At 52.1% G+C, this 20,073-nt stretch overlaps 1 protein-coding gene across 1 annotated transcript; it reads right to left on the reverse strand.

Moving 5' to 3' along the window:
• Nucleotides 1-988: 988 nt before the first annotated feature.
• FAM83A (family with sequence similarity 83 member A) lies at nucleotides 989-19,278 on the reverse strand. Its single transcript, XM_052651824.1, has 4 exons — nucleotides 18,799-19,278; nucleotides 8,904-9,071; nucleotides 7,973-8,097; nucleotides 989-1,523 (listed from the first exon to the last, which is right to left on the reverse strand). The coding sequence occupies exons 1-4, from the start codon at nucleotides 19,276-19,278 to the stop codon at nucleotides 989-991; spliced, it is 1,308 nt and encodes a 435-aa protein (XP_052507784.1).
• Between the last annotated feature and the right edge of the window lie 795 nt (nucleotides 19,279-20,073).

A 20,073-nucleotide genomic window follows, 5' to 3' on the forward strand; every position in this document is an offset into this window, starting at 1 on the left:
GGTGAGGGCGCGGCATTCCTGCTTCAGGATGTCAGCAAGCCAGGTGGAGGGGATGGAACTGGAGGTAGCTGATGCACCTGGTGGCTGCAAGGTCAATGTGGGGTCCTCCCTGCTTGCTCAAGGCTGCCTAAACCGCAACTGCAGGGCCATCCTCAGATCTGACAATTCAAGCCCTCCGGGATCCAGCCCAGACTCCAGGAACCTCCAGGTCAGCCCAAGGCTCTTCAAAGCAAAGAGCTGAGCTGCCACAGGGCCTTGTCCAGCTCCATCCCCTAGATGCCTTGGTTTGCCCCACCCCAGGTGGCCACACTTTGAACCACCTCACATAATTTCCAGTAGTAGGCTCTGGGCCCCATCCCTAACTCACCGCCTCAGGGACTCTCTAGTATTAGGCTCTTCCAGGGAGGAGGCATTTCCATCCCCTCCCAGAAACATCCAGTATGTCCCCAGACTATCTCCTGAATCTCTCCCTCCTCTCTCTCCCTCCTGCATCTCTCCCTCCTGCGTCTCTCCCTCCTGCATCTCTCCCTCCTGAATCTCTGGGGAGTGGGCCATTCCTGGGCCCTAGGACAGAGGAGGACCTTGGTCACACCTACCCTCTGCCTCAGTGCCTCAGTTTACCCATAAGTAAAACCTGGGTTGCATCAGCCCCTTGTCGCATTGCAGGTTCGGGAAATGTTGATATTAAAGCCCTGGTGGCTCTTTGGAAGAAAGATGCTCTATTTTCATGATTTTGTCCTCTAGCTCCCTGCCCACCACCTCCCTGGAACCTTCTGGAATGTGTTGCCTGGGCCATACCAGGGGGTCAGGAAGCAAATCATCTCAGGCCTGGGAACATTCAATTATGGGCAATGGTTTCGTCCAAGCGCCTTTAGTTCAAAGGGAAGCAGGTTCAAGCCACTCAGTGTTGAAGTGGGGTCCTTGAGCCAGAAAAATCCAAGAATGCCCAGCCTTGTCCCCAGGGAGGTCAGCTGGCAGAAGGGACTCTTCAGAAATGTGGGGAGGCCTGTAGAAAGGGCCTCCAGGTGTGGGCCACCCTGGGCACCAGGCCCAGGTGCTCAAGCTGTAGCCGAGTGGGCCTGTAGGCATTGAGGTTGCTGTAGAGGGCTGGCGGGCCATCATAGGGCCTCGAGGAGAAGTGGCCCTGTGGGGTCAGGTTCCCCCAAGGGCTGTGGTGGGGCTGGAACCTGGAGGCAAGCAGTGGGTTTGGGGCCAGGGGGCTGCCGGGCCCTGAGGACGTGGACAGACTCTGGGTCTGCGGGTTGCTGCCTGTCGATGGGCTGTTGAAGGGGTTGGAGGATGTGCGGTCACTGGCGGAGCTGCTGCTGTCACTGAGGCGGCCAGGCGGGGGTCCGGGGGCTGATCCGGGCTGCAGGGGTGTGGCCAGCCTGGGCGACTTGAGGCCCATGACGGGCTTGGAGGAGGCGTAGAGGTGGCGGAACTCCTCATCGAACAGCTCCACTGGCTGGCCTGTGAACTTGGAGAGGATGTTCCGGTGCACGTGCCCACAGAGCCAGGTGAAGCTGGAGGGAGAGGAGAGAGAGTGAGGGCTGGGGATGGGGAGGCCGCCGGCACCCTGCTCTGGAGGAGGACCAGGAGGACGGTAGGTGTGCCCACCGTGCCTCCACGCCGGCTCCTTCCACCCTGATTGAACCCCCAGTCACCCCTCCCATGGATAACCAAGCTGAAGCTCAGAGACAGCGATTGTGTGTGTGTGTGTGTGTGTGTGTGTGTGTGTGTGAAGTCACTTCAGTCATGTCATAGGTCTTTGCAACCCTATGGACTGTAGCCTGCCAGGTTCCTCTGTCCATGGAATTCTCCAGGCAAAAACACTGGAGTGGGTTCCCATGCCCTCCTCCAGGGGAGCTTCCCAACCCAGCGATCAAACCTGCGTCTCCTGCATTGGCAGGTAGATTCTTTACCACTAGCACCACCTGGGAAGCCCCAGCGAATGTTTGCACAGAAGTAATTAAGATGCAGAGGAAATCCTAGCCTTGGGTCAGGGCTCCCTACTGGTGCTCAGATGAGAGCCCCTCAGAAGTCCCCATGGAGGAACAGAGGGGCCACATGCTGGCCGAGCGCCAGTGTCCCCCACTGTGCTGCTGGGGGTCACCAGCTGCTGGGGCCGCAGCAGCCCCACCTGTGACATGCATGACATCTGCCTCTTCCAAACAAATGAGGGTCTGGGCTGCTCCTTGGATGGCAGGGCTGTGGGCTCATGAAACTCTAAAGGGTGTGGCCAGGTTTTCAGAGGTGGGAAGGGAGGGAGAGTCCTATGCTTTGGGAGGGATGGGAAGGAGAATACTGTGGGGGTGGGGGTGGGGACAGGACAGGAGAGATGCTGCATGGAGGGTCTGCCTGGACACTGTGGAAGGACACCCTCAAGCAGAGGCCCTGACCCTCCCCCTCATTTACACATTTTATTGAAAACAAAATGCTTAAGGCATTTACGTCTTACTTTCATGATTCCCTAATTTAAACAGATTCCTTTCTATCTCTGATTGAAAACTCTTTTCACTCCAGTCACCCCTGAAGAGCCAGGTGATAGCACAAAAGACTATCAGGTTAGTCTTGACAGTCTAACTATCAAGAGAATCAATAATGTGGGCCCAGGCCTGGAGCAGTGGATACAGAATGGTCAGAGGGAGACAGGGTCTCTGTGTGGGATGGAAACAGCCTCACCAAGGGTCTCAGCCTCCAGGCCCCAACTTGTCTTTCCACCAAAAGGCAGGTCCAGCTTCTGGAGTCCCCTGCTCTGTGAGGCAGGGCAGGGCCCATGCAAAGCTGGGGAAATTGGGAAGAACAATGAGGCTTTGTCCAAACCTCACCTGCCGCCCAGGAGCCACCCACACAACCCAGAGAGGTGGGCAGCTTATGCTGACTGTGGGCAGCCAGCTGACAGGGAGGCAACAAGCCCTGGGACAGCAGCACTGTTGGCTACACTAGGAAGTCAATTGTGGAACTTCCCTGGCGGTCCAGTGGTTAAGACTGCGCTTCTACTGCAGGGTTCAATCCCTGGCCTGGGAATTAGGATCCTGCAAGCTGCACAGAGTGGCCAAAAAAAAAAAAAGAAGAAGAAATCCCCCTGTGTTGTTTGGAATCAGGCTAGATTAGACCAAGCAACTGCGTGCTTTCTCAACCAAGAAGGTCCAAAGGTGCCCAGGCAAGTTTTCAGGCCCCCCACACACTGTGTGCCCTGTGCCCCCCAGCACCCCTGTGTCCCTACAGCACCTGAGTGCTACCTCCTCGCCACACTCACTGTGTGAGCGTGCTCCTCCCTTACACCCCGAAAGTCCATTCATCCTGTACTCTAGCTTTTACACTTTCTTTTATCACCATCCACGGTAAGAATTTTATTTTTATTGGGCTTTTCTTTTCTGACCCTTAAGTACATAGGGGCTTTCCTGATAGCTCAATTGGTAAAGAATCTGTCTGCAATGCAGGAGACCTTGGTTCAATTCCTGGGTTGGGAAGATCTCCTGGAGAAGAGATAGGCTTCCCACTCCGGTAGTCTTGGGCTTCCCTGGTGGCTCAGCTGGTAAAGAATCCACCTGCAATTCGGGATACCTGGGTTTGATCCCTGGGTTGGGAAGATCCCCTGGAGAAGGGAACAGCTACCCACTTCAGTATTCTGGCCTGGAGACTTCCGTGGACTGTATAGTCCATGGACTAGCAAAGAGTCGATCACAACTGAGCAACTTTCACTTTCACAAGTACATAGAATTGATTTGATCATAATCTTTGGCTCAAGACCCATGCCAAACATCTATTAATGGCCCATTTACACTTGCGTAGCTTTATTTGGTAATTTTAAATAACCTAAGCACCTATAAACAGGGGGACATGGAAGCCTATGAACAGGGAAGCCTGCCATGCCGCAGTCCATGGGGTCACAACTTAGCAACTGAACAACACACAACAGCAGCTATGAACCTACCACCCGAAATAAAAGGCTAGCATCTTGACAATGACTTGCATTTAACCACATGGTTCCGGAACACATTTTTCCAGTTTCCCCAAAATAGAAGAAATCATCCCCCAGAATCCTGTGTCATAGTTCCTATACTTTCCTTTTTCTATAATAAGAAAAAGTTTTATGTATTCTCAAAAGTACTGTCCGCCTTCCATATACTCAAGGATGAAAAATATTCAGGAAAAAAGGTCTTCCAGAAAGTTTCAGAAACCAAGACTAGAATTTGCCAGTTGGCAACCATTTACATATAGTCTACACCGTATTCGGTATTTTAAGTAATCAAGACACGAAGTATGCAGGAAGATGTGTGTAAGTTATATGCAAATTGTACACCACTTGATATGAGGCACTTAGGTATCCTTGAATTTCGGTATCTGTGGGGATGCTAGAACCAGTCCTCTGCAGATGATGAGGAACAATGGTAAATATCTTTATTTTACTTGTTTTTAACATTCATGTCATCTTTGGGGATTTTTTTTCTCTTAAATATTGCTGGTTATCCATGTTATTTTTTATTGCTGTACTTCACTTGTCCTTGTTGTATGATATTCCACTGGGGGCTCTATCAGCCATCCTCTCACTGATAGGCATTTGAGTTGCTTCGATGATTTTCCTGTTGACTGAGGGAGGAGCACCCTCTCACACCAGTACTTATACTTGTCTCCTAATGTCTTACGGACCAGTTTTTCTATCTAGGAGTGGAATTGCTGGGTAAAACCAGGTGAATATTCAGCTTTAGAGGAAATGCCTAACTCTTTGCAAAGTCACTGTGCTGATTTGAAAACCCACCAGCGATGTAGAAATTCGTAAGTCCACTATTTGTATTGTCAGTCTTTTTTTTTTTGATGAATAGGTATAAAATGGTAACTCATTCTAGCCTTGATTTGCATTTTCCTGATCACTGATGATGCTGAACATCTTTTCGGGTGTTTCCTCCTGCATGAAACGCCTGCTCTCACCTCTCGCCCACACTTCCATTGTGCTGTTTTTCATGTGTGGTTTGTGGGAGTTCACTCTCAATGCTGATCTTGTCAGGGCATCATGAAAACCTGTTCCCAGTTTGTAATCTGACATTTCACTTACTTTGAGCTGTCTCTCAGTGAACCAAAGTTCTTAACTGTAGTATAGTCAGATTTAGCAATCTTTTTGGTCAGTGCTTTTTTGTGTTAACACAGAGGAGTGTCCGTGTTAAGACACCTAATCCTTATCCTAAGGTCTAAAAGACATCCATCTCTATATTTTACTAAAAGTATTAAAGTTGTTTTTGACATTTAATTTCTTTTAATCTATTGGGAGGTGATTGTGTGTGTGTGCACGCATATGTGTGTATGTGTGAAGTAGAATCCAGTTTTTCATATGGAGAATTTTTCTCCTGGTCTCACCTTTTCCCACTCCTCTGACAGGCCCTGTCAGGTTCAGGTCTGGGTCTAGGCTTTCTGTTCTGTCCCTCTGTCACTCTGTCTGTCTCTCCCACAGGGCCACATTGCCTGCAGCTCCACGACTAGTCCTGATCTCTGGACAGGCAAGTCCTCCCCACCTGTTCTTCTTCAGACTTATCTTGGCTGTTCTTAGAGAAACACATTTTACATCCTGAACTGTTTCCATACGAAAATACATGCATAACCCCACAACAATTTCCTGAACATCCTTTACCTCAGTGTGCTCTGATTATTTTTATTCCATGTTATTTCATTTTTTAAGAATTCTGGGCATCATCCACTAAGTCAGTTTCATAGATGGTGATGCACCAGGTTGAAAAATGGTGTTCCTTTAGCCACACTGGGGGCTTCCCTGGAAGCTCAGCTGGTAAAGAATCTGCCTGAAATGTGGAGACCTGGGCTGGAAAGATCCCCTGGAGGAGGCCATGGAAACCCACTCCAGTATTCTTGCCTGGAGAATCCCATGGACAGAGGAGCCTGGTGGGCTACAGTCCATGGGGTCACAAAAAGTCAGATACAACTGAAGCAACTTAGCACACATGTACGTAGCCACGTTGGATGGCCAGGACCTAACATGAACATTCATTCATTCCTCAGATATTTATGGTCATAGATAAACATACAGGCACTGTATTATCTGTACTTCCTTCCAGGAAGCAATAGAAAAGAAAACAGACCCAGTATAGGTCCTGACACCATGTTTTTTACGATCTTGGCTAACCAAGTTCATAGATAAGCTCTCTGGGGAATCATGTGGAAGCTGCCACCAGCAAGATGAGTTAGCAGGATAAGGACAGCAAGAATGAGCTCTCCAGCAAAGGGAATACACAGCAAGTGCAAAGACTCAGAGGCGTGAAGGACCTGGGAGGAAGCCAATGTGGCTACAGCAGGGTGGATGGGAAGAAGAGTCCTGCTGAGACAGAGGCCATGTAAGAAGGTGGATTTCTTTCCCCCTAGGACAGTGACATGCATTGAAAGATTTTAAGGATGGAAGTGATTTGATCTGGTTAGCATTTAAAAATCTTTCTGTTCCTAGTGGAGAAAGCCCAGGGGTGGCCATGAGGGTCAGGTTAAGGTTGCCCTGCCCTCCTCCAGGGATCTTCCTAACCCAGGGATCAAACCCAGGTCTCCCCCATTGCAGGCAGATTCTTTACCAGCTGAGCTACCAGGGAAGCCCCCAGTGCGGCTAAAGGAGCACAATTTTTCAACCTGGTGTATCACCATCTATGAAACTGATTTAGAGGATGATGCCCAGAATTTCAGAGAAGGCAATGGCAACCCACTCCAGTACTCTTGCCTGGAAAATCCCATGGATGGAGGAGCCCGGTAGGCTGCAGTCCATGGGGTCGCTAAGAGTCGGGCATGACTGAGAGACTTCATTTTCTCTTTTCTCTTTCATGCATTGGAGAAGGAAATGGCAACCCATTCCAGTATTCTTGCCTGGAGAATCCCAGGAACAGAGGAGCCTAGTGGGCTGCCGTCTATGGGGTCGCACAGAGTCGGACACGACTGAAGTGACTTAGCAGCAGCAGCAGCAGCCCAGAATTTTTCAAAAATGACTTAAGATGGAATAAAAATAATCAGAGCACACCGAGGTAAAGGGTCAGGGCAAGAGCGGGAATCGGGCCGGCTAGAAGGCCATGCCTTTATCATGCTGTTCCTCGAGCTGTCTCAGCTCCCTGCTCTTGCACCCCGTCCCTCTGTTCCAACCTTTTTCATCCTCCAAGTGTCAATCCAACCTCCAGGACCTGCCAGCCAAGATCCCAGGAGGGGTCGTTTCTTAGCACATACTGACCTTAAAGCACATACCACACTACATTCTGGCCATTTATCTATGTTTCTTGATGAGAGGGAGGTGTTCCTAGCACGTGGTACATCACCTGGGCTGAGTGAGACCCTCAACAAGAGCTTAGCTGCTGGGACGCAGACCCTCCCCAGCCCTACCCTCAAGGCTCAGCTAGAGAAACAGAGAGCTCTCTGGTTAGCCCTTTGTGTGCATCCAAAGGGAAGGGCCGCAGACATGCCCTCGCCACACCTATGGATGCTGCTGTGACAGAAGATGGACGTGCTTTAGGCCAAAGGAATTTGAGAAGCAGGTGCAGGAAGAACTTTCTGACTCCCGCTTGTCCCTGAAGCTGGTCACACTTTAAATGGATGCCTTATCTGGCATGTGCTAATGTCTCTGTACACTGTCTGTATCAAAATAATGAAACATTTTGGAAGTAAAATAGGGCCCCCAGAGACAACACAGCAAATTGCATGGCTTTAGAATCACACCTGAGAGCTCTGAAAAAGGAAGCGAGGAAACGTCCTATTGCAACGCAAAGGGAAACCAAGGCACTTGGAAGTGTCTCCCTACCCGAGATTCCTCCCAGGAAGGACCCAGATTTCCCCCTTTCTCCCAGGCAGGTTCTGTCTCCAGCCTCGTGTAGGTGATGAGTCCCCAATTCCCCCAGGAGCTGCAGGTGGCTGTGTGGATTTGAGCGGTTGGGGCTGGTCTGCACCGAGCTCAGCCTTGGCCTCCTCGAAGCCCCAACAGAAGGTAGAACCCAGCACTCACCTGTACGATCCACACAGGACGTATCTCCAATCCGAGATGATGAACTTCTCCCAGATTTGGCCGGAGAACTTCCTGCCTGACTTGGCACAGTACACCTCTCCTTCCACACTCCGGATGGAGATGTTCTGTTGGAAGGGAAGTCAAGGTGTCCTCACTATATATTTACGGTCACACACCTGTCTAGAAATGTCTGGAAGGATGCTCAGCAAGAGCAAAAGGGTTATCACTAGTTGGTGGGATTATGGGCCATTTTTAAGCTCTCCTTGGCTGAATCTTCTTAATTTTCTTCCATATCCTGACATTATTTGAGTAATGAAGAAGAAAAGAAAGGGGAGATGGTAGAATTCAAACAAAGCAGAAAACAGGAGTGATAGGATGCTCTTCCAGCTCAGGCCCTAAGCACATCCCTCAAAATCCTCCTGCCCTCTCTCCCCCGTCCCTGTTTCTTGGGGCCGTGTGTTCCTTATGGCACAGCTACACAGCTTTCAGGCAGGATGGGGCTGAGGTCTTCTGAATCCAAGTCCAGGGGTGTGAGCTCAGCTGCTTCTGATGGGGAAAGCACTCACATCACGGGTTTATGGTACCCTTCATTAGTATCTAGGGCTTCCCTGATAGCTCAGTTGGTAAAGAATCTGCCTGCAAAGCAGGAGGCTCCAGTTCAATTCCTGGGTTGGGAAGATCCCCTGGAGAAGGGACAGGCTACACACTCCAGTATCCTGGCGTAGAGAATTCCATGGACTGTATAGCCCATGGGGTTACAAAGAGTCAGACATGACTGGGCCTCACTTTCACACCATGAGGAAGGGCCATCTGACCTGGACTTTGAGCAGGAAGTGAATGTTTATTATAGTGAGATGCAGGCATGTGTCGCCACGGCGTAGCCTATCCTATCCTCACACAAAGTGCCTTTCGCACCATCACGGGGCCCTACCTTGAGGTGAGTGTCAGAGATCTGGGCTTTGTCACACATCTCCTGGAAGAGCTTCACGCCTCCCTGGTCCAGGAGCACACAGACGAACACCCCGCGCTTGTTGGCCGCCTCTAGGATGTCACAGAAGATCTCCACGTCTGTGAACACGTCCATCAGGATGGCCAGGACCTGGGCCAGGGCAGAGGGGTCGGACACCAGAAGGTCAGGGCCAGGTGCTAGCTGGTTTTGGCCTAACTCCTCAGTCCCAGTGGCCCTGGGAGAGCTGGTCCCGTGAGGGCTGCACCGGGGGTGGTGGGGGATGACAGGGCAGAACTGTGGAAGCACACAGAGCGGCAGCCAGGCCCTACCCATCTCCAGCCCCTCCTCATATCCTCTGGCCTCTCCTCCCACTGTTGGAGTGGAAAGTGCAGAGGAGAAAGGAGAGAAAAGCAAAAAAAGAGGAGGCAGAGAGGCGGAGATGAGGCCAGGGGAGGTGGTTGGGCAGAATCACAGGAGAGGGACAGATTTACAGTTATGGGTTCTTAGCTCTTTGGACAGAGGAGGCAATGGCACCCCACTCCAGTACTCTTGCCTGGAAAATCCCATGGACGGCGGAGCCTGGTGGGCTGCCGTCTATGGGGTCGCACAGAGTCAGACACGACTGACGTGACTTAGCAGCAGCAGCAGCAGCTGTTTGGAGCTCGAAGGCACTCTATGGCCACTGGCTTTCAAATGTTTTTAAGTCTCAAACCAGACCCTTGTGGAGACCCCAGGAAGTATAAACTAGACTAGATACTGAGCTGCCCCAGCGGGTGGAGAAGGGAGTCCTACTCAACCAGCAGGTATTGCGTCGTCCGGCAGAGCAGAAACTCGGGGAGTGAGGGGGTCTAGATATCCAGTCACAGGGAGAGAAGTACGTGTTCCTGCCAGGCACCCATTCATCCTTCTGGTGCCAACAGCACCGCAATTTATCTTATTTTTGACCATACCGTGTGGCTTATGAGATTTTAGTTCCCCAACCAGGCATTGACAGGTAGATTATTCAGCAGCCATTAAAATGATCATTATAATGGTTACATAGAAACTATAAGGAACAGTGAAATGTTTAAGCAAATCTTGCTGTTTAGTATAATGCTCACCAAATGTGTATTAACAATTAACCAAGTGAGAAAAGAAAACAAAGGACAAAATGATAGCATGTCTACTACAATTGCCAGTGAGGGAAGGAGGTATATAGGTAGACAAGTGCAAAGCCAAAATTGGCAATCATATTTGGCTGGGAGACTATGGTGATTTTTTCTTCAATGTCACCTGTAATAATAATGTTCTGCCACTTTTCTAATAGTTACAATACATTATTTTGGACCATAAACATCTGGAAGTAGCAAGAACAAGAAGAGGGTCAAAGAGAGAGGTGAAGGAGTTGACTGGCACCTACATGGAGCTGACCTGCTGCTCAGTTGCTCTGGGTGTCTGGACAGTGGAGGGGACCACTGAGAAATTGCTCACTCTGGGCTATAGGTCACTAGAGATGTTTAGAACCGTGGCTCTGTTAACACACAGTTAAGTACATGTGTGTGTGTTAGTAGCTCAATCATGTCCGACTCTTTGTGGCCCCTTGGATGGTAGCCCACCAGGCTCCTCTGTCCACGGGATTCTCCAGGCAAGAATACTGGCATGGGTTGCCATGCCCTCCTCCAGGGGATCTTCCCAAGCCAGGGATCGAACCTGGGTGTCTCTGCGTTGCAGGCAGATTCTCTACCATTTGAGCCGCCAGGGAAGCCCACGGTTAAGTACTTGTACACATTAAAGCTTATGGTGCCAATAACTCTGAGGACCTCTCTCCTGAAAGATAAATGCCTCCTCCTCCAAGGTATTGGCGAAAGAGACAGTTCTCTCCCCTTAGGAGGTCAGTAAATCCTCCCAGTTGTGTCCCAGTGAGTCCCTGTTTCCCAGAGCCAGGGCTGGTAAGCGGGTGACTAATGGACAGAATGTTTTGGCTGGGTTTACAAAAAGCCCGGCACGCTAATGTAAGGGATGCCTGGAAAGACAGGCTCATGGCATCCAGGTTCATCTTGTTTGCCTCCTGTTGGCACTGTCTCCCAGCTGGATCAGTTCAAGGTCAGTAACTTCTTCCCGGGGCTCGCCAGGTGACACTAGTGGTGAAGAACCTGCCAGTGTGGGAGACACAAGAGACTCGGCCTCAACCTCTGGTTCAGGAAGATGCTCTGGAGGGGCATGGCAATCTGCTCCAGTGTTCTTGCCTGGAGAATCCTCAGGGACAGAGGAGCCTGACGGGCTACAGGCCATGGGGGGGCAAAGAGTAGGACGCAACTTTAGTGACTGAGCATGCACGTATACAACTTCTTCCATCCCCTGTGTGGGAGTCCCACCTCACAGGGCCTAGCGAGCTGAATGATGAAATCCCAAAAGATACGCCTACCTTTCAACCGCCAAAACTGTGGCTGTGACCTCATTTGGGAAAGAGAGTCTTTGCAGATGCAATTAAGACTCTCAAGCTGAGATCACCCTGGACGTTTTGTGCACATGTGCTAAGCTGCTTCAGTCATGTTTGACTCCTTGAGACCCTATGGCCTGTGGCCCACCAGGCTCTTCTATCCATGGGATTCTCCGGGCAAAAATATTGGAATGGTTACCATTTCCTTCTCCAGGGATCTTGCTGACCCAGAGATAGAACCCGCATCTCTTATGTCTTCTGCATTGGCAGGTGGGTTCTTCACCACTGTACCATCTGGGAATCTTCTTAGGGCCAATCAGACGGATTAGCATGGAGGCACTGGAGACACAAGAGACTCGGCCTCAACCTCTGGTTCAGGAAGATGCTCTGGAGGGGCATGGCACCCCACTCCAGTACTCCTGCCTGGAAAATCCCATGGATGAAGGAGCCTGGTAGGCTGCAGTCGCTGAGGGTCAGACACGACTGAGGGACTTCACTTTCACTTTTCACTTTCATGCATTGGAGAAGGAAATTGCAACCCACTCCAGTGTTCTTGCCTAGAGAATCCCAGGGACGGGGGAGCCTGGTGGGCTGTTGTCTATGGGGTCGCACAGAGTTGGTCACAACTGAAGTGACTTAGCAGCCGCAGCAGCATGGAGGCGTGGGGTTGGCTGAGAAGGAGAGGGAGGTACTTCCTGTGCTAAGGAAGGAAGTCGGCCTGGGAGCACAGCCTGGCAGGGCAGCTCTGGGAATCTGGAGCCTCAGAGAGATGGAGGGACCCAGTCAGGGGTCTGCAGGTCTGCTGGGGCAGTGCCCACAAGCAGCATTCATCCTGCGGAGACCTCGAATCGTGGCTGAGAACCCTCCACTACCAGCCAGGCAGACGTGAGTTTCTCATGGGCTGGAAATCCTGCTGCTTTGGGGAAGGCAGGAGGCGGGAGGGGAGAGGCAATTTGGGTCCTGGTGGGGCCACCAACCATGTAGGGGCCAGTTGTTGGAGGCACTTAGCACCCCACGCCCCACTTTGTCCTTTGATTGCTACTCTTCCCTTTCTCTCATATGTGCTGATGCTCCCTTAAAAAAAAAAAAAACATAATTTTCGCTCTTTATTTATTTATGCCTCACAGCATGCAGGATCTTAGTTCCCTGACCAGGGCTTGAACTCGCAGCCCCGCAGTGGAAGCGTGGAGTCCTGGAGTCCCTGATGCTCCCTTTTTGAGTTTGGTTGATGCATAATAACCACAGCACCTGAGCACCTGATTTCCTGAGCACCTACTGTCAGCCGCACATTTGTTTCCTGTGACCTTCACAACACCACCATGACCCTGACTTCCCTGGTGAAGAACAGGGGTGTAGAGATGTTAAGTAACTTGCCAAAAGCCGCAGGGCTGGAAGGCTGGAGATGCCCTTGATCCCAACCCAGAGCCACACTCCCAACCAGTCTGCCGTGGGCTAAGAGAAGGACTCATCTCTGTTTACATCAGATGTAGTCTGTCTCTTCTCTGCTTGTGGGTTAGGGATGGGTAGGGAAGGAGAGTCAAGCCTGGGAGGGCTGGGGGACCCCAGAGAGCAGAGCTCAAAGAGAACATGGGCAGAAAGGGCCCAGGTGGACCCTCCACCATCACCTATCTGCTGACCACAGGGTGAGGGGGCCAAGACCCCTTAGAAAGGCAGCTGTGAGAGGCCCATCCCCTCCAATCGTATGCTTCCCCCTTTAGCGTCACCCCTGTCTGTGCCAGGTGCTTCTTGCCCTCAATGCCCACCTGGAGCACTGACAATACACCAGCACGGATCTCCAGCACTCAGAGGGGAAGAGGGGCTTACTCTGGGGAACCCCCCGTGGGACGGGAGACCGGCCAATCACAGGTCCCAGGAGGATGGTGGGGGGGTGGGGGCGCTGGACCCCTCTCTCCCCGGTCTGCCCTCCCTTGGCAGCGCATGTCAGAGGAACAGCCAGAGAGCTCACCATGGGGCCCCTGGTGGTACCCGAGGCCCTGGAGTCCCAGTTACCAGGTGCGGGGCCAGGGGCACGCTCATCAGCTTCCTCAGCGCATGGCGCGGTGGGGGCAGGCTTCCTGCTGGGTCCCATCCCTGGGCCTTGTTCTCCACTCAGCTGCTCCCAGGGCAGGGGCTCGGCCTGAGAAGGTGGTCCTTGACATCTAGGGGTGGGGGCATGGAGCTTCTTGGGAACCGGCTTACAGCTGCCCCTTTGCTCCTCTGCATTGCCCCACTCCCCCACCCCCACCTCCCCAGGGAGCTGGGTAGAGTTCTTTCTGCACTTAAAGGGAGAGGAAGAGGAATCCAGCAGGGCTGGGGGGCTTGTCTGCTCAGGGTCTCCAACATTTTGGCCTCAGGACCCCTTTACACTCTTAAAAATTACTGAGGCTTCCAAAGAGCTTTGTTTATGTGGATTATAACTATTGATATTTATCATATTAAAAACAAATTGAGAAAATGTTTAATGTTTCTTAAACATTATTTTAAAACAACTAATATTTGTTACTTAAAGCAAGATTAAACTCATCACATGCTAACATGAATAACAATTTTAAGGCAAAAATAACTATACTTTCCAAAGCAACAATGGAGTGAACAGAATGGCATTATTTTTCAGTTAAGCAGATCTCTGTGGTGTCTGGCTTAGCAGGAGACAGCTGGTTCTCATATGGCTCCTGTAGCAATCTGCTGTGATGTGTTGTTTACAGGAAGCATATAAAGGTAGTCCAATCTCACACAAATGAGTGGTTAGAAAGGGCAGTACCTCACAGACTCACTGGAGCGGTCTGGGAACCTTCGGGGATCCTGGACCACACTTGGAGGATGGGTTATTCATGTTTTTTGTTTTCTGTAATTTGTGATGCTTTGACATCCTAGGGTTAGTTTATTATTAGAGGTGGCAAACATATTGCCTAGGAACAGCCTCTGAGATGCTAACCAAGCAATACAGACCCATGTCCCAAGCTTCCGTTATCTAACTCTCCAGCATCCTGACAATATTTCTTTTCCCACCCTAAATCACCCCAGTGCCAAGAACAGGACAACCGGGGACCACCTGTGGCTCCGAGCCTTCGGAATTATTCAAACGAACCAATTCTCAACAGTTTACCTCGCCCTGCCTTGCCTTTCCTGCAAAATCACAATAAAGACTTATGCCCACGCATTCCCTGGCTCCTCCCACCCCCTCAGCCCGCAGTGGACCCTGGTGCTCCCCACGTGGCCCTGCGTGGTGTGCGGTGCCTCCTGCTTCTTGGTGAAAGTGAAGTTGCTCTGTCGTATCCGACTCTTTGCGACCCCATGGACTGTAGACTGCCAGGTTCCTCCGTCCGTGGGATTTGCCAGGCAAGAGTACTAGAGTGGGTTGCCATTTCCTTCTCCAGGGGATTTTCCTGACTCAGGGATTGAACCCAGGTCTCCCGAATTGCAGGCAGACACTTTACCATCTGAGCCACCAGGGAAGAACTTGGTACTTGACCCAAAAGCCAGCTATCTTTAGACCAACCATAAAGGTTTGCAGAGATCAGAGTTGACTTGGTCCAAGGGTCCAACCAGCTCCTCTTTGGAAATTTTAAATTAAAAGACAAAATTTAAAACAAGGAGACAAGGAGAAAAGCCACTCTAAGTTGCTTTGAAATCACTAGCACTTAGGTACTATCATGAATAAAGACTCACCTATATAAACATGTTCTACTGCTGAAATAGGCTCTGGCACTTATTTCCTGATCTGCTGCTGCTGCTAAGTCGCTTCAGTCGTGTCCGACTCTGTGCAACCCCATAGACGGCAGCCCACCAGGCTCCCCCGTCCCTGGGATTCTCCAGGCAAGAACACTGGAGTGGGTTGTCATTTCCTTCTCCAATGCATGAAAGTGAAAAGTGAAAGTGAAGTCGCTCAGTCGTGTCCGACTCCCAGTGACTGACTCCCACGGACTGCAGCCCACCAGGCTCCTCCATCCATGGGACTTTCCAGGCAAGAGTACTGGAGTGGGGTGCCATTTCCTGATCTATCCTATATATAAATCTGTAAGGGACCATGGCTATTATCTGTTTTCTTGTATCCTTAAAGTGCCAACGCGTACTGTAGGGAACTGCAAGTTCCTTCCTGATAGTCCTTTCCCGGTCTCCCTGCCTCCAGGGCATCCAGCCCTCTCCCTCCTCCTGACCTCTGCTCTTGACCCGCCCTAGGCCTGGAGTTCCTTTCCCTCCCTTCTGTGCTCAGCAAACTCTTACTCAGCCTCTGAGACTCAACTCACAGGTCACCTTTTCTGTGAAGCCTGCCTTAGTCGTGCTCCCCTCTGCTCCCAGGCACAGCGGGTTGTTCAAGTCCAGTGTCCCCTCGATTCCCCTAAGGGCAGGTGGCTGGGAGGAGGGATGCCTCTTGTTCTGCTCTGCCATCCTGGGTGCAGGGTCTGGCCTGTGTAGGCTTTGTGGAATAAAGGGATGACAGCATAACGGGAAACAGGGCAAACTCCTGCTCCACAGGGGATATAAACCGCTGGCTCTGTTCATTCCTCTCTGTTCTCTTCTGCGGGGGCTGAAGCCATAGGAGAGGGAGAGCACAAACCTGCTCCCGCCCACCCCCTCTGTGTGGACGCTACTTCCCAAGGACTGCCCGTGACTGGGGATCCAGCCTCCCTGGCATCTCTGTGGGAACGGGTCACTGGTCACTCCTGAGGCGTGTGTGTGCTGTGTATGGGAGTGATATCACAAACTGCCTGCAGGAGCCTGACAGCTGACAAAATGAAGGTCATCAGGGCCTTCCTTGACTTTGTTGTAGTTTAGTTGCTAAGTTGTGTCTGACTCTTTTGCGACCCCATGGACTGTATAGCCCGCCAGGCTTCTCTGCCCATGGGACATGATTTTGAGCAAAGTCTGGGAGATAGTGGAGGACAGAGGAGCCTGGCGTGCTGCAGTCCGTGGGGTCACAAAGAGTCGGACATGACTGAGCAACTAAACAGCAACCACAACATCAGGGCCGGGATGAGCGGGACTGACGTAGAGCGCCGTGAAGGCGACCCACCCAAAGGGGTGGCCTCGACTCAGCACCCACAGAGCCACTCTTCCGACTTGCTAAGGGGAGCTGGAAATTCTTACTGTTGAGTGGAATCTTCTGATTTTTAAGTGTTGTCCCAAGTTTGTAACATGCTGTGTGGATAGAGCAAAGGTCAGCAGCAGGCCTCGAGTTCACAGAGGTAGAGAGATGCCTCCCTGGGTGGGGTCGGGGTAGGAGAAGGATTTGGCAGGGGGACGATGTTTCACAAGCCCTCACCTGGCTGCTTTCCAGGAGCCTTGCTCCCCCTTCAAGCTGCAGCTGAGGTGGAGAATTTCGCCACCACGACTGGTCCCCGCCCCTCAGGAGAGCACTGAACTTCAGCACAGAGAGGCCAGAGGTAGCATGCTTAGGAACAGGCCCCGGGACCTGGAAAGGACCTTAGTCCAGTGTGGAATCTGGGGCCTGGGGAGGCCCAGGGACTTGCCCTGGGTCGTGCAGCCCACCCCAGGCAGTGTGGGCCCTCCTGACTGCCCGCCTGAGCCCATCAGCAAAACGTCAGCGAAATGTGAATTATTGCTCTGAAGTAGCCTAGCAACGTGAAAGTCGATGCTCTACCCCCTCTTATCTTCTATTTTGTTCTTCAGAACTCTGCTCCCTCTCTTCTTTTAAGCACAGCTTCCCCACTGCTGGTGGCTTCTTCTGGAGCCAGGAGATTTCACACAGGGATTTTGGTCCAGTGGCTAAGACTCTGCACACCCAGTGCAGGGGCCTCAGTTTCAATCCCTGGTTTGGGAACTAGATCCCACATGCTGCAACTAAGATCAAAGATCCCATGTGGTACAACTAAGACCTGGCACAGCCAAACACATAAATATTAAAAAAATTAAAAAAGGGGATTTCACACAGTATTGAACTTGGGAGGGGAGTCCATCATGAGAGTGGGATCTTAGCAGAAAAGCAGCTTAAATATCAATTTGTTCTTTTTCAAGTTCTTTTAGATGTAACAGAATTAATGCTTTGGTAGCTCAGATGGTAAAAAATCCGCCTGCAAGGCAGGAGACCCTGGTCGGGAAGATTCCCTGGAAAAGGAAATGTCTACCCACTCCAGTATTCTTGCCTGGAGAATCCCCATGGACAGAGGAGCCTGGCGGGTTACAGTCCATGGGGTCACAAAGAATTGGACATGACTGAGCGACTAACACACACACACATAAATGTAAAATAAATAATTTGAGTGATGAGACAGGGAGACCCTTTACAGATAACAAAGTCTTCTCCTGGAAGGCCATTCTCACCTCTGGCTCTCTGCAGTTTTGGGAAGAGAGGGGCTACCCATACCCCTATGCTAAGGAGTCATTTTGTGCATGTAGGTAGGATGATCCCCTCTCCCGGGCTGACAGTGTGCAGCCCCTGTGGATCCACAGTCCAGGAGCAGCAGGGGAACTCCTGACCAAGTGCCAGTCTCGGTGCCTTAAATTCTGCCAGCTAAGCTCTGGTCTTGAAGGATTTTTCTTCCTCTAAAGTCACCTATTAATAGGTAAACACTCTGGGGAGGGAGAAATCTTTTCTGCTGCTTCCTTTGTCCTCTGCCGACCACCGGCTGGATTCAAGCGCTGTGCTGGATTTGTGGGCAGACAGGGCCAGACGAGTCTGAGAGGAAACAGGACAGGTTTGCGTCCCAGTGGAGCAAGCCCCTTCATTCAGAAGCACAGATGCGAGGCGCCTCGCCTAGCCTGGGGGACTCAGGAAAGCCTACCTGAGAAGGGGACTTCAGTCCCCTTTGGTCTTGACAAGGAGTAGGTGTTGGAGGAGACGCCAGGAAGGTGAGGGGGCTCCTGGCAGAAGGAACGGCATGTGCAGAGGCCTCAAGACAGAGCCTGGTGGGTTTGAAAATCTTCAGGTCACTTGGGATTGAGTGGTGAAACAGGGGAGAGGAACTGGAGGGGTTGTGAGCTGCGCTGCGGAGTCAGCTCTTCCCAGTGGGGGCAGGTGAGAGCCACTAAAGACTCTAAGCAGTAAAGGGGACAAGTTCAATTTCAAGTATAGAAAAATCGTCTACAGGGACTTCCCTGGCTGTCCGATGGTTAAGACTGCGCTTCCGCCACAGGCAGCTTGGCTTCAAGCCCTGGTCGGAGAACTAGGATCCCACAGGCCGTGTGGCATGGCCGAAACATAAAAAGTGTTTACAGCAGCTTGAAGACTAGGTGGTCGGGGTCAAGATGGGAGAGGAGGGTCAGAAGGGAAGCTATAATAGGAGTTCCAGCGATGGGTGGCCAGGAAAGCCAGATGGTGACAAGGGGAATCTGGAAGTCAGTGATCCAGGGCCAGGCAGAGAAAAACATCCCTGGTTTCACCCTATGCTCCAGTCATCTGGACTGCATGCCTCAGAGCAGGAGGCACCCCTTTCTGCTTTCCTGCAACCCCCACCCTCACCCCTGTGGCCAAGGAGGCGCAGGCTCGGCCGTCACTACCTGGCTGGTCCGGGTGATACAGCGGCGGATGAGGTCCCTGATGTTGCTGTGCTTGTCTGTCTGGAAGTACACGGTGGCGCTGGACTTCTCCTTCAGGTAGGGCTTCTCGGCGGAGGCCCAGGTGTGCAGCAGGGCTGGCTCACTGCCCTCTGAGGCCACAGGGAAGTAGGTACCTGATTGCAGGGAGCAGGAGTCGAGCCCCTTGGAGCCTGCCTCAGCCGCCCCTGGGGGCTCCAGGGCACAGGGGGGCTCCTTGGCCTGGGCCTGGATGTATTGGGCCTCCACTGAGGACAGGAAGTCCACCTCGCCTTCCTGGCTGAGCACCTGCCAGTAGGCCTCGGGACCCCCATCCAAGAGGGCGTCTGTGGCCAGCCGGGCACTCTCATTGTCGCTGAAGTCCGCCCTGGCTGGCCGGACCCACTGGCTCTTGACATCTTCTAGGCGTTTCTGGATCTTGCCCAAGTGTCTTGCCCGGCTCATGCTGCCCTGATCCTGAGTCGTGTCGGGGGAAGGCAGGGAGCGGCTGATACCTGAGCCCTTCCTGATGTCAGGGCCACACCGCCCAGGAGGAGCGGGGCTCCTGGCACCTCTGAAAATCACCCGTTCCTGGCACTGCTGTGAGGCCCGCAGCCAGGAGTAGCTGCTCCGAGGAGGTGGTTTACTGCTGTCCGGAGCAACCCTTCACAGGGCTCATCACCCACTGCCAGGGGTTGGCTTATCTCTGAGCAACGCCCGCCCTGCCCGCCGGCCAGGAGGGCCGGCTCCTTCATGCCTGGGCACACTCAGCCCTGGGAGACTTCCTCTCCTCCCAGCAGCCGCGCTGAGCCAGCTTTCCAGCTTGTTGTGCAATTCTCCCTGAGCTCCCTAGGCCCCACATAGGAAGCCAGCAGGCTCTCCCAGCTCCAGCATCACCTGGTGCCTTGGGTCCCCCTCCGGAGCTCTTCAGTGCAGACGCTGATTGGTTCAAAGACAAGTTTTCCTGCCAAGTCCCTGAGATCCTGTGTCCATCCAGTCCCTGTGTGAGAAGGGAACTGGGTGCCTGCCAGGTGGAACTGTCTACCTGGTGCTCCTCTTTTCTCTCAGTGACTCCTCAAGGTCCCCGACCTCCCCATCCCCAGGAAAACCCTTCTCTCCCATTGCTCTTCCCTTCTTGTGTTTGCCATGGTGGTGCTTGAGCAGAACCGCCAGAGAGGTACCAGTCCTGGGGCCAGCACTGGGCTGTTGGAAGTGTCTGCTTGGAATACCATCTTGAGAATCTTCAGTCATGTCAGACCC

Source organism: Budorcas taxicolor, chromosome 14 (genome assembly GCF_023091745.1).
Source record: "Budorcas taxicolor isolate Tak-1 chromosome 14, Takin1.1, whole genome shotgun sequence".
NCBI lineage: Eukaryota > Metazoa > Chordata > Mammalia > Artiodactyla > Bovidae > Budorcas > Budorcas taxicolor.

Coding starts and splice junctions, on each gene's coding strand:
- FAM83A (XM_052651824.1), bottom strand. CDS start 19,278: ATGAGCCGGGCAAGACACTTGGGCAAGATCCAGAAACGCCTAGAAGAT. Junction 9,072..18,798: donor GTATCACCCGGACCAGCCAG/GTAGTGACGGCC, acceptor GCCCTGGCCCAG/GTCCTGGCCATCCTGATGGA. Junction 8,098..8,903: donor TCTCTGACACTCACCTCAAG/GTAGGGCCCCGT, acceptor CCCTTCCAACAG/AACATCTCCATCCGGAGTGT.